The sequence below is a fragment of the Somniosus microcephalus genome, chromosome 11 (assembly GCF_052327205.1).
Source record: "Somniosus microcephalus isolate GS21.2 chromosome 11, FLI_Smic_1.0, whole genome shotgun sequence".
Classification (NCBI taxonomy): domain Eukaryota; kingdom Metazoa; phylum Chordata; class Chondrichthyes; order Squaliformes; family Somniosidae; genus Somniosus; species Somniosus microcephalus.
The window spans coordinates 188,398,406-188,412,195 of record NC_140997.1 but is presented as its reverse complement, the minus strand read 5'-3'; the positions used below and the strand labels follow the sequence as shown (position 1 = coordinate 188,412,195).

General features: G+C 46.7%; 1 protein-coding gene across 1 annotated transcript in view; it reads left to right on the top strand.

Moving 5' to 3' along the window:
* The window catches only part of LOC147111056 (receptor-type tyrosine-protein phosphatase gamma-like), a gene marked incomplete at its 5' end in the record, with an annotated part of 521,022 nt that overhangs the window by 289,840 nt on the left and 217,392 nt on the right, over positions 1 to 13,790 (top strand). The window contains one exon of the mRNA XM_085999999.1: positions 9,182 to 9,366. Coding sequence (XP_085856125.1) covers positions 9,182 to 9,366 — 185 coding nt within the window. The remainder of the gene's footprint in view (positions 1 to 9,181; positions 9,367 to 13,790) is intronic.

Sequence of the window (13,790 nt, the reverse complement as noted above, 5' to 3'; positions counted from 1 at the left end):
GTTCAGCAATATGGAGATGCAGGGTGCGGTACTCAAATTATTCAACATCATATTACGTTCAGGCTGTTTTCCCGATATCTGGTGCCAAGGACTAATCTCCCCCATATATAAAAGTGGAAACAAATCAGACCCAAATAACTACCGCGGCATCTGTGTCAACAGTTGTCTAGGGAAGTTATTCTGCAGTATTCTAAATAGTAGATTACTTGATTTTCTTAACAAACATAATATCCTCAGAAAAAAACAAATAGGCTTTCTTCCAAAACACCGCACCGCCGACCATATCTATACCCTTCACACCCTCATTGAAAAACATATACACCAAACAAAAAATGGGAAAATATTCGCCTGTTTCATCGACTTCAAGAAAGCCTTTGACTCTATATGGCACGAAGGGCTCTATTATAAACTTCTTCAGTGTGGAATAGGGGGCAAAGTCTATGACCTTATTAAATCAATGTATCTGAAAAACAAATGCGGGGTCAAAATTGGAGACAAACGCACCAATTTCTTCACCCAGAGAAGAGGCGTCCGGCAGGGCTGCAATTTGAGCCCGACCCTGTTCAACATATACATAAATGAATTAGCAGACATGCTGGAGCAAAGCGAGTCACCAGGTCTCCGTCTCCTGGATGGAGAAGTGAAATCCCTGTTCTATGCGGACGACCTGGTTCTGCTGTCTCCCACAGAACAGGGATTACAGCAACAACTAGACCTACTCGACAAATACTGCCAAAATTGGGCTCTAACAGTAAATCTAAAGAAAACCAACATCATGATTTTTCAAAAAAGGCCCAGATGTCAGGAAAACAAATACCAGTTTACCCTCAGTGATACCACTATAGGACACACCATGAGCTACACCTACCTTGGTCTAACTATTACAGCATCAGGGAGCTTCAGCATAGCAGTGAATGCACTAAAAGAAAAAGCCCGAAGAGCCCTATATGCAATAAAAAGAAAATTCTACAACATCCAAATCCCAATCAAAATCTGGCTCAAAATATTTGACAGCATAATCCTGCCCATTGCACTGTACGGTAGTGAAGTATGGGGCCCGCTAAATCACCAAAGCTACACTAAATGGGAAAAACACACAATAGAAGCCCTACGTGCAGAATTCTGCCGAAGCATCCTTCGCACCCAAAGAAAAACGCCAACAAATGCATGCAGAGCCGAACTAGGCAGATACCCACTGATAATAAACATCCAAAAACGAGCACTAAACTTCCTAAATCACCTCAAATCTAGCTCCCCAGACACCCTTCATTTCAAAGCCTTTCAGACCCAAGAGCTAAACCCAGAAAAGAGTCCCCTGAGTCAGCTGCTACTGAAACTAAGTACTCAGCCGGACCCTGACCAGCCCCAGACCAACACAGCCGTCCAAACACCAATCCGAGTGAACCAAATCATTAAACAATGCAAAGAAACCTACCTGGAACATTGGAACAAAATAACCGAAAGCCAAAGCAGATTAGAATGTTACCGGGCCCTAAAAAGAGAATATAAACTGGCAGACTACCTCACGACCATCAGAGACACAAAACAGAGACAGACCCTCACCAGGTACAGACTAAGCGACCACCAACTGGAAATTGAAAAAGGCAGATACAAGAAATCCTGGCAGCCTAGAGAGAATAGAATATGCGATCAATGTCTGGCCGGCGAGGTTGAAACAGAAATGCATTTCCTCCTAAAATGCGAAAAATTCAACACATCAAGAAACATATTATTCAACAAGCTAAGCCAAACAACCCCAGATTTCAAGGAATTGGATGACCTGTCAAAATTGAGATTAGTCCTGGGAGAAGGAGACAGACCATACCTTGGGGCCAAATATGTAACAACATGTCACAACCTGAGGACTGTTTAAAATTAAGACTGTTTAAAATTAATATTGAACGTACCAAATGAAGTAGAAAGACTGTTTAAAATTAATATTGTTTAAAAGTAATACTGTATGTACCCAACAAATGTCAAATCGATTGACACCTACAGAATGTTGGAAAACTGTACCTTTTTGCTATGTAATCTTTGGCAATATGGTTCTCTGTAAACTTTCATGCCAATAAAGCATTTGAATTGGAATTGGAATTGGAATTGGACTGGGATTGAGAGAGAGAGAGATTCAAGAAACATATTATTTAACAAGCTCAGCCAAACAACCCCAGATTTCAAGGATTTGGATGACCTGTCAAAATTAAGATTAGTCCTGGGTGAGGGAGACAGACCATACCTTGGTGCCAAATGTGTAACAACATGTCACAACCTGAGGACTGTTTAAAAAAAAAAAAAAAAAATTAATACTGAATGTACCCAATGATGTACAAAAACTGTTTAAATTAATATTGTTTAAAAGTAATATTGTATGTACCCAACAAGGGTCAAAATTGTTTGACACCTACAGAATGTTGGAAAACTGTACTTTTTTGTTGTGTAAGCTTTGGCAATATGGCTCTCTGTAAACTTTCATGCCAATAAAGCATTTGAATTGAAAATTGAAATTGATTGGGAGTGTGAGAGAGAGAGATTGGGAGTGTGAGAGAGAGAGATTGGGAGTGTGAGAGAGAGAGAGATTGGGAGTGTGAGAGAGAGAGAGATTGGGAGTGTGAGAGAGAGAGATTGGGAGTGTGAGAGAGAGAGAGATTGGGAGTGAGAGAGAGAGAGATTGGGAGCGTGAGAGAGAGAGAGATTGGGAGTGAGAGAGAGAGAGTTTGGGAGTGTGAGAGAGAGATTGGGAGTGTGAGAGAGAGATTGGGAGTGTGAGAGAGAGAGATTGGGAGTGTGAGAGAGAGAGGGGGGGAAGAGAGCGACCGGGGGAAGGGAGAGCGACTGGGGGGGAAGAGAGAGCGACTGGGGGGGACGAGAGAGCGACTGGGGGGGAAGAGAGAGCGATTTGGGGGGAAGAGAGAGCGACTGGGGGGGAAGAGAGAGCGATTTGGGGGGAAGAGAGAGCGACTGGGGGGGAAGAGAGAGCGACTGGGGGGGAAGAGAGAGCGACTGGGGGGGAAGAGAGAGCGACTGGGGGGGAAGAGAGAGCGACTGGGGGGGAAGAGAGAGCGACTGGGGAGGAAGAGAGAGCGACTGGGGGGGAAGAGAGTGCGACTGAGGGGGGAGAGAGAGAGACGGGGGAAGAGAGAGCGACGGGGGGAAGAGAGAGCGACTGGGGGGGAAGAGAGAGCGACTGGGGGGGGAAGAGATAGCGACTGGGGGGGAAGAGAGAGCGACTGGGGGGGAAGAGAGAGCGACTGAGGGGGGAGAGAGAGAGACGGGGTGAAGAGAGAGCGACTGGGGGGGAAGAGGGAGCGACTGGGGGAAGAGAGAGCGACTGGGGGGGAAGAGAGAGAGCGACTGGGGGGGAAGAGAGAGGGCGACTGGGGGGGAAGAGAGAGAGCGACTGGGGGGAAGAGAGAGAGCGACTGGGGGGGAAGAGAGAGAGCGACTGGGGGGAAGAGAGAGAGCGACTGGGGGGGAAGAGAGAGAGCGACTGGGGGGAAGAGAGAGAGCGACTGGGGGGGAAGAGAGAGAGCGACTGGGGGGGAAGAGAGAGTGCGACTGGGGGGGAAGAGAGAGCGACTGGGGGGAAGAGAGAGAGCGACTGTGGGGGAGAGAGAACGACTGGGTGGGAAGGGAGAGAGAGCGACTGGGGGGGAGGAGAGAGAGCGACTGGGGGGGGAGAGAGAGCGACTGGGGGGGAGGAGAGAGAGCGACTGGAGGGGAAGAGAGAGAGCGACTGGGGGGGAAGAGAGAGAGCGACTGGGGGGGAAGAGAGAGAGCGACTGGGGGGGGAAGAGAGAGAGCGACTGGGGGGGAAGAGAGAGAGCGACTGGGGGGAAGAGAGAGCAACTGGGGGGAAGAGAGAGAGCGACGGGGGGGAGAGAGAGCGACTGGGGGGGGAGAGAGAGCGACTGGGGGGGAGGAGAGAGAGCGACTGGGGGGGAGGAGAGAGAGCGACTGGGGGGGAAGAGAGAGAGCGACTGGGGGGGAAGAGAGAGAGCGACGGGGGGAAGAGAGAGAGCGACTGGGGGGGAAGAGAGAGAGCGACGGGGGGGAAGGGAGAGAGCGACTGGGGGGGAAGAGAGAGAGCGACTGGGGGGAAGAGAGAGAGCGACTAGGGGGGAGAGAGAGCGACTGGGGGGGGGAGAGAGAGCGACTGGGGGGGGAGAGAGAGCGACTGGGGGGGGAGAGAGAGCGACTGGGGGGGGAGAGAGAGCGACTGGGGGGGAGAGAGAGCGACTGGGGGGGAGAGAGAGCGACTGGGGGGAAGAGAGAGCGACTGGGGGGAGAGAGAGACTGGGAGGGAGAGAGAGAGACTGGGGGGGAGAGAGAGAGACTGGGAGAGAGAGAGAGTGCGACTGAGGGGGGAGAGAGACGGGGGGAAGAGAGAGCGACTTGGGGGGGGGAGAGAGAGCGACTGGGGGGGGGAGAGAGAGCGACTGGGGGGGGAGAGAGAGCGACTGGGGGGGGAGAGAGAGCGACTGGGGGGGAGAGAGAGCGACTGGGGGGGAGAGAGAGCGACTGGGGGGAAGAGAGAGCGACTGGGGGGAGAGAGAGACTGGGAGGGAGAGAGAGAGACTGGGGGGGAGAGAGAGAGACTGGGAGAGAGAGAGAGTGCGACTGAGGGGGGAGAGAGACGGGGGGAAGAGAGAGCGACCTGGGGGGGAAGAGAGTGCGACTGAGGGGGGAGAGAGACGGGGGGAAGAGCGTGCGACTGAGGGGGGAGAGAGAGAGACGGGGGGGAAGAGAGAGCGACTGGGGGGGGAAGAGAGCGACTCGGGGGGGAAGATAGAGCGACTGGGGGGGAAGAATAGAGCGACTGGGGGGGAAGAGAGAGCGACTGGGGGGGAAGAGAGAGCGACTGGGGGGAAGAGAGAGCGACTGCGGGGGAAGAGAGAGCGACTGGGGGGGAAGAGAGAGCGACTGGGGGGGAAGAGAGAGCGACTGGGGGGGGAAGAGAGAGCGACTGGGGGGAAGAGAGAGCGACTGGGGGGAAGAGAGCGACTGGGGGGAAGAGAGAGCGACTGGGGGGGAAGAGAGAGCGACTGGGGGGGAAGAGAGAGCGACTGGGGGGGAAGAGAGAGCGACTGGGAGTGTGAGAGAGAGAGAGAGAGATTGGGAGTGAGAGAGAGAGAGATTGGGAGTGTGAGAGAGAGAGATTGGGAGTGTGAGAGAGAGAGAGAGTGATTGGGAGTGTGAGAGAGAGAGATTGGGAGTGTGAGAGAGAGAGATTGGGAGTGTGAGAGAGAGAGATTGGGAGTGTGAGAGAGAGAGATTGGGAGTGTGAGAGAGAGATTGGGAGTGTGAGAGAGAGAGATTGGGAGTGTGAGAGAGAAAGATTGGGAGTGTGAGAGAGAGAGGGAGTGAGAGAGAGAGAGATTGGGAGTGTGAGAGAGAGAGATTGGGGGTGTGAGAGAGAGAGGGAAGGGGGGAAGAGTCCCTGAGCCCCGCCCCCCCCAATCACCCGATCCCCGCCCCCCCCCGATATCCCGAGCCCCGCCCCTCCCACCGCCCGCTATCCCGAGCCCCGCCCCCCCGATCTCCCGAGCCCTGCCCCCCCCCGGAGCCCCGATCTCCCAAGCCCCGCCCCCCCCGATCTCCGGAGCCCTGCCCCCCCGATCTCCAGAGCCCCGCCCCCCCTGAGGGTGGCCCCCCCGATCTCCCGAGCCCCGCCCCCCCCGATCTGTAGTTCGGCCCCGCGATCTCCCGATGTCCCGCCCCGCGATCTCCCGATGTCCCGCCCCCCGATGTCCCGAGCCCCGCCCCCCGCCTACCCGAGCAGCGGCGTCCCACTCTCCGGAGCCCCGCCCTCCAGATCGCCGATTGCGGCTGAGAGCCCCGCCCTGCCGCACTCTGAGCCCCGGCCGAGCCGGCTTGAAGTTTGCCGGTTGCCGGGGTAACCCTTCCCGCTCACCAAGGCCGAGATCCCGCCCCCCGATGTCCCGAGCCCCGCCCTCCCGAGCAGCGGCGTCCCACTCTCCGGAGCCCCGCCCTCCCACTCTCCGGAGCCCCGCCCTCCAGATCGCCGATTGGGGCTGAGAGCCCCGCCCTCCCACACTCCGAGCCCCGCCCCCCCCCCCCTCCCCCCGGCCGAGCCGGCTTGAAGTTTGCCGGTTGCCGGGGTAACCCGTCCCGCTCACCAAGGCCGAGATCCGACGCCGCGTCTCACCTGCTCCTGCTGCGCGTGCACCCTGACCCTCGTGGCTGACGCCGTTGTCCCGGGTAACGTGCCGGGGGGTGGGGGTGAGGAGCTTAGCAGAAGCCCTAGCTTGGGCCTGGCTGGGCAAGAAAGTGCCAGGCTTTCAGGCCTAACAAAAAAACGGGAAATGGTAGGAAAAAGAATGTTCAGTTTAGAAAAAATATTTACAAATGAATGAAGTTTTTTTTAAAACAATTTAATAAATTCAATTTTATTTTGCTGTAAATGTATATTTGAAAAGAAAGACGCAGATAGCAGGAAAAAGAATGGAAGCAAGATGGCGGCCACTCACCTCGGTTCAGAAGGATAAGGCCCACCCACACACGCACCGATTGGTCGACCGGTCAGGTCACCGAAGCGTAGGATTGGTCAATCGTCGAGTCACTCGACACTCAACTGTAGGATGGCACGCGCCAGGAACCCGCCGTCCGATTGGTCGACCTCGACGTCACACGGTCGCTAATGAGATGCTAATGAGCAGAACGCTGAACGTTTTTTGGATACCGCGGGCGCGATTTTTGTCCGGCCGAAACGTAAATACGCCTATGACCGGTCCGGAATCGCAAGCTTTCTTTTGAGGCGACGCGCGCGTCGGTACGCTCTGTAACTTTCAAACGTATAGAACACGGACAGACGGACAGACATCGGGACAGACAGACAGAAGAGCCGCTTTATATATATAGAGATAGAGATAGAGATGCTGCCTCTCTTTGATGAGCTCTTACTAGTCCAAGTGCTCAGCCACTCTGTCCCAATGATAGCTTGCAGTAATTTTCCCACACATGATGTTAAACTGACAAGGCTGCAGTTTTCTTGTTTCTCCCTCCCTCCCTTCTTAAATAATGAAGTGAAATTTGCAATTTTACAATCCAAAAGCACACTCTGGAATCCAGAGCGCTTTGGAAAATTATGTCTAATGTATCTGCAGTTTCTTCACCATTTATAATAATACCCTGAGGTGTAAACCATCAGATCCTGGAGTGCTTCTATCTTAAGTCTCATTATTTTCTACATTAATATTTTTTAACTTGTATTAAATCCACTAAGTTCCTCCCCTTGAACTGCTGGTATATTGTCTTCTTCCTCCATTGTGAAAATGGATACAAAGTACTTATTTAACAAGTCTGCTATTTTGTTATTATCGTCTATTATATCATCTAACAAGTTCCTATTTTTCTCATCTGCAGTTTGCAGACCATTAATCTACTAACTTCTTTCATGGTTGCAAGATGTGTTGTGTTTCCCTCCAATTGGGTCAGTCTTAACTTGCTTTTCAATTGAGCTGCAGGTTCTACATCTGAAATGTTAATCTGGCTTTTCTCTTTACAGATGTGATGAACTAGTTGTATTTTCTGTTTTTATATTACATTGGGTGTTTGCTGATATGTATTTTTACTTTTACAAAGATATTCTCGTTAGATGGTATTTTGTCTCAGCATATCAGTGTACTAATCAAAGCTTGAAACCTGTTTAAAAATGCATGTACCATTTGAAAAGTGAAACGTTTTGAAGTTGCCTATTTTAGCTTTTCACTTGTTAAAAAGCATTACATCAAATTTACTTTTAAAATGCATCCCTCTGCGCCACCCCCGCTCCACAAATAATAAATATTTATTTTGTAGGAAGGACTGCAACAGGTCACAAACTGTCAGATGCAGCAAGCAGGCAGGGAAATGAAGCTGGAGGAACAATCCCACTTCGAAGCTGGCAAACTGCTTTGCTTTTCAGTTTGAAAAAAACAAAGTAGTTTTGCTCAGACTAGTTGATGAATGGAGTTTCCAGACCTTGTAGAACATGTACCTTTGAGCAGTAGGATGCAGATTGGTACCCTGTGATTCCTCATATGCAGTTACCAATTTCAATTTGGAGAAAGGCACTCAATTACTTCGAAGGCAGAAAAAATTAGAAGGCAAACCACTCAGTGTTGTCACACTCTGGTTTTACAACAGTATTGCCCGAGGCCGAGGAGCTGGTTGTCTGCCTTGCACTTGAACCATGAAATAATGAGTGCAATGAACTGACGAGGGGAAGGAAGAAAATCTACTTTTTTAATATAATACTATCGTCTTAACTAGTGGTTCATAGCCATATATAGATCGACTAATTTACAGTAAAATATTTAAAAATAGATTTATAGTGTAGGTCTTTCATCTGTCAGACATGCAATGTTGTTGCTATACATTTAAAATGTGTTACTAAATTGTTTTTGATGCAGTTGTTTGAATACTTGCCATTTAAATCATGAGTTCTATTCATAATGAGGAATTTTAATGAGCTTGTAGTATTACTTTTTCTTAACCCTTTTTTCAAAACTCCAGAACAAAGCGCAATGTAGTTCAGTGTATGAAAGTTGCTAATTGCCACAGTTGCTACATCAAATGTTTAATGATTGTTTAATTTTAGTGCTTTATTCAAAGTGAAAATTGTCACATGGCTGTTAAATTGAACAATCTAGGCCAGTTATTTTATAGTATTACGTTCTCTTCCAATTAATTCCTATCTCCCAAAGTGACTTAATAATTCATTATGAAAATCTATATTTTACCCTTAGAGAATGCTGCCATTTCTGCACCACTTCAGAATATAGAAATGGAGTAGTTTTCAACAAATCCAGACCATGTTACACCCCACCCTTATTTTGATATACAAAATTGTGGGCTTCAAATATTTTATATTCTTATACAGAGCATGTAGTACACACTTGTTGATTATAATGTGGGTGTCTAACATTGTTTCCTTTCCTCCTACTAAGCACTAAATTATATTGATTGCTGTTATAAATGGCAAGTGATGAAAAATATTTAGCTGGAGGATTTAACAAGTTCATCATTTCAAGGTTAATGTAATCCATTCTGAAAGCTGCATGTCAGGTATGTCAGTGTTATGAACTGCATGTATTTTTTCCCCCTGAAAGCAAGGAAAGTTTGGGCTTTGGGACTTGAATATTTGGCAATAGTCCAACAGGTTTTTTTTTTGTCTTTTCAGTATGCAGCAGCCCACCAGTGAATATGACCGTGCAGCCAGTGAACAGGACTGCTTTACTTGTCACATGGAACAGACCAGAAACCATCTACCACCCTCCCATTATAAACTACTTGATTTCCTATAGCTGGACAAAAGATGAAGGGGAAAAAGAGCAAACTTTCACCAAAAAAAATGATCACAACTTGGTAAGTCCCCCCATTGGACAGGGGTCTGCTTCTATTTGTTTTCAATGAAAATATCCAGTGTTTACAGATAGGCAACGGTTCCTCTTAATTCTTGCTGAGCTATGCCTTCTGGTGTGGAAAATAGGTGCTTTTAACATACTGCTGAGTTTTAAAATCTGGTTTCAGGAGAGTGGGTGCAACAACAGTCTCCACACACCACTCTCCACAGCCCACAGTGAAATATGGAAACCTCTTTCAATGTCATGCATAAATGTACTTACCGCATTAAGTGGCATAGCATTAAAATACAAAGGGAAGCAATTACAATGAGAACACTATTGTGGTAAGCTGCAGAACATTGATGTCCATGAACCTTTTGCCAACTCCAAGCATGTAACTTTGAAGCATCGATGCACAGACCCCTAAAAATATGCGTCTACATTGTTGTTGGAACATTGGAGTTATGTCTTTCAATTTTAAGCAGCATTGTTGTCACAGCTCCAAGTGTCAGCTCCAGCAACTCTAAATTTAACTTAACATAATCTTAATTTAAAAAATACATCACATAGATGAAACTCAGAAAAGCTGATAAACAGCTTTAAAAAAACTGACAACTCAAAAAAACAACATACAGCACAACTGAAATACAGCCCTGAAATACAGCCCTGAATCTATCACCAAAACCACTGCTTCAAGACAACTAAATAAGCTCAAATCCTTTATACAGGAAACTCTTTGGTATTCGGCACCGACAGGACCGGCGTGTTGCCGGTTGATCAAAAATTCCGGATGACGGAGAGGGTTATCTACCAAGGCTATTTTTAACAAAGAAAAATAAAAAAATTAAGGAATGTGCAGTATGCAGTAATTGGGTACTCACCTACAGAATGTTGTGTTAAATGGATGGTGGAAGATGCTTGATTAAGTACAGTACTGCCAGTTGAGGGTAATGCAATGCAGTGACTACCAGCAACGTGGGAGACACACAGTATCCCTGTAAAATGGCAGATCAGAAGAGACTACCGGCAGCGTGGGAGAGTCAGACTCCTGTTACAGGGGTATTGAGGTGTTCTGACTTCCGACAGCGCCAAGAAGCCGAGTAGTGGCAGTTTGGAGAACTAGCCCCACTAACTAACTCAGCCACCGCGGGAGACTCGGACTCGGCAACATTGCCGGTTATTGAAGTGTTTTCGGAGTGAGAATTTTGCCGGTTAATAGAGAATTCCGGATATTTAGGTGCCGTTTAAACGAGAGTTTCCTGTATTACACTGGATTTAAAAAAAATTATGCTTGGGTCTGCTGAGAAGACTGAAGTTATTGCCCATTCCCACTTTTCCAGACAAGGTGGTGATGGCCTTTTCTTTGAACCGCTGCAGTCCTTGTAGTGATGGTACTCCCACGATGGTGTTAGATAGAGAATCCCGTGATATTGACCCAGCAACAATGAAGGAATGACAATCAGGTTCAGCCGGACTGTCTTGCATTGACTGGCAGCCTGAATCCTTGGAACCTGTGAGCAATGTTCCCTCTAATTTTTTTTGTACTGAGCGGGCCACGAACTACTTTGAGCGCAACCTTTTCATCCGTGGGCAAATTTTACAACAACAACAACAATTTTTACAATAACAACAGCAACGACTTAAAAGCATATACAGGAAACTCTCTTTTAACCAGCACCTAAATATCCAGAAATCTCTCTTAACCGGCAAAATTCAGGAGTAGGTTCAGGTAAGTTTTACTATATATTAGTGGCCGTGTAACTGGGGTTCCTGGATCTGTGGCCGTGTAACCGGGGTTCCTGCACCTGTGGCCGTGCAACAGGGGCTCCTGCACCTGTGGCTGTGTACGGGGCTCTTGTACCTTGGTAAGTATACCTCTCTGTAATCCGGACTTTTTGATCAACCGGCACCAGGCCGGTCCCGTCGGTGCCGGATAAAAAAGAGTTTCCTGTATACAGTATTGCCATTGCCACCCCACTGTCTCAAATCATGAGACAATCAGACAAGGTTCTATACAAGTTTAACATAACTTCTCTACTTTTCAATTCTATCCCTCTAGAAATAAACCCTAGTGCTTGGTTTGCTTTTTTTATGGCCTTGTTAATATGTGTCGATACTTTGTGATTTGTGTATTTGTACTCTGAGATCCCTTTGCTCCTCTACCCCATTTAGATTCATATTTTCCAAATAATGGCCCAGTAATTCCGGGCACAACGCGTGAGTAAGGACGGGGTACTCACGCGTGTGCCCGGAGGAATTGCCGGTTTTCAGCATGCACAGCGCATGCGCTGAAAACCGGCATTTCCTGTCCTCTGACCCAAGGGGTTAAGAGGCAGTACGCGCACGACTGCACAGGCAGCGCGTGTGCAGTGAAATTCCTTTTTTTTTTCCAGAGTTGCCCGAGTGTAAAGGCCTCCGGTCTTTACGCGTGGAAAAACCAGACGTAAGTATTTAGTTTTACAGGTAAGTGGGCTTTTAGTACAATATAGAATTTTTTTTTCCACAGGTTTGTTATTTTTGAAGAATTTACAGTAAGGTAAGTTTAGTTTTAGAACCTATTTTTTAAAAATTTATTTTTTACAAAAAATTGATTAATTGTTTAAAACATTTTTTTTAACTTATTTATAGTTAATATAATCAGTGGGATGTTTTTTAAAATTTTATTTAAAGTTAAAGTAGTGTTTTGGCAGCCCATACTTTTCATGAGTTTGACAGCTCTTACTATCAAACTCATGAATGAGTTTCCCCTCCCCTGATTGACTGCACAGTGCTCACCTGATCCCAGCCGGCACATCGCACTAACTACACCGCTGGATCAGGTAAGCACATCGCGCCGACAGCTGAACCGGGCCTGTGACAGGAAATGCAAGCAGGCCCGGGCTTCAGATGTCGGTGCGCAGGGTGAGTGCAGATCGGGGGCTTGCTCGCGCGGCAAGCACCCGATCCTAATTTCAGGGCCAATATGTGACCTTCCTATTTTTCTTACCAAAATGTAATACCTCACATTTATCTGTGTTGAATTTCATTTGCCAATTATATGCCCATTCTGCAAGTTTATCAATGTCTTCTTGTAATTTGTTGCAGTGCTGTTCAGTATTGACTGTCATCCGCAATTTGGTGTCGCCGCAAATTTAGAAAGTGTTTCTGATTCCAAAGTCTAAATCATTAATATAAATTGTGAACAACAGTGGTCCCAGCACTGATCCTTGTGGAACACCACTTCCCATCTTCTGCTTTCTGTCTTGAAGCCAGCTAGCTATCCATTCTGCTATTTGTTCCCTGACTCCACATTCCCTGACCTTATTCATCAGTCTATTATGTGATACCCTATCAAAGGCCTTTTGAAAATCTAGATAAATTACATCTACTGCATTACCCTTGTCTACTCTCTCTGTTACCTCTTCAAAAAATTCAATTAGGTTGGTTAAGCAAGACTTTCCCTTTTGAAATCCATGCCGACTATTATATTTTTGGTTTCTAGATGTTCTTCCATTTTCTCCTTTAGTAGGGATTCCATTACTTTTCCTACCACCGATGTTAAGCTAACTGGTCAATAGTTCCCTGGATATATTCCATCTCCTTTCTTAAATATAGGTATTACGTTAGCTATCTGCCAGTCCTCTGGCACTATACCTTTTTCCAACGAATTACTAAATATGTATAGAAATGCCTTTGCTATCTCTTTCCTAGATTCTTTTAAAATGCGTGGATGTAATCCATCCGGACCAGGGGTTTTATCCTCTTTGAGTTTCATTAGTTCAGTTAATATATCTCCTCGTTTTATTTTAAATGCAGTTATCTCATTACTAATCTCATCATCCGATGCCATCTCCACCTGTTCTAGCTCCCTGGTAAATACTGAAGCAAAGTAATTATTTAATATCTCTGCCATCTCTCTATCATTGCCTGTGGTATTATCCTGTCCATCCCTTAGTGGCTCTATTCCCAACCTGACCTTTTTAAAATTTTGTGCCAAACATTTATACCAAATTGAAATCGTACATTGTCAGTTTAATCAAAGTATTTTCTGTGTCTTTCTCAATAAACAAATAGTGGTTTCTTCTAAAGTAGCTTCCTGCAATTTTTATACATCATTACATAACTCTTGTTTCTATTAACACTCCACTAAAGGTTTAAGAGGAAATCTATATTTACATTATTCCTGAGACTTGTTAGGACTACAGAACGACAGACAAAATAAAGTGGTTTGTGTTTTTCCCCCTTTTTGGTTCTCTTCCTAAACGCCTTAATGATTTGTTTTAAAAAGTCATTAAAAAGTATGTAACTCCTACAAATCCTCCCCTGCCCTCCCCCTCCTCAACACCATGGTTGCATATTTGAATAAAGCTACTCACATCAGTCGATCGTTCAAAATCGAATTTTGAGAAATTTCAATTTTAAAAGGTTTTAAGCATAACAGATCCTCTTTTTAAAAGCATTTGGACT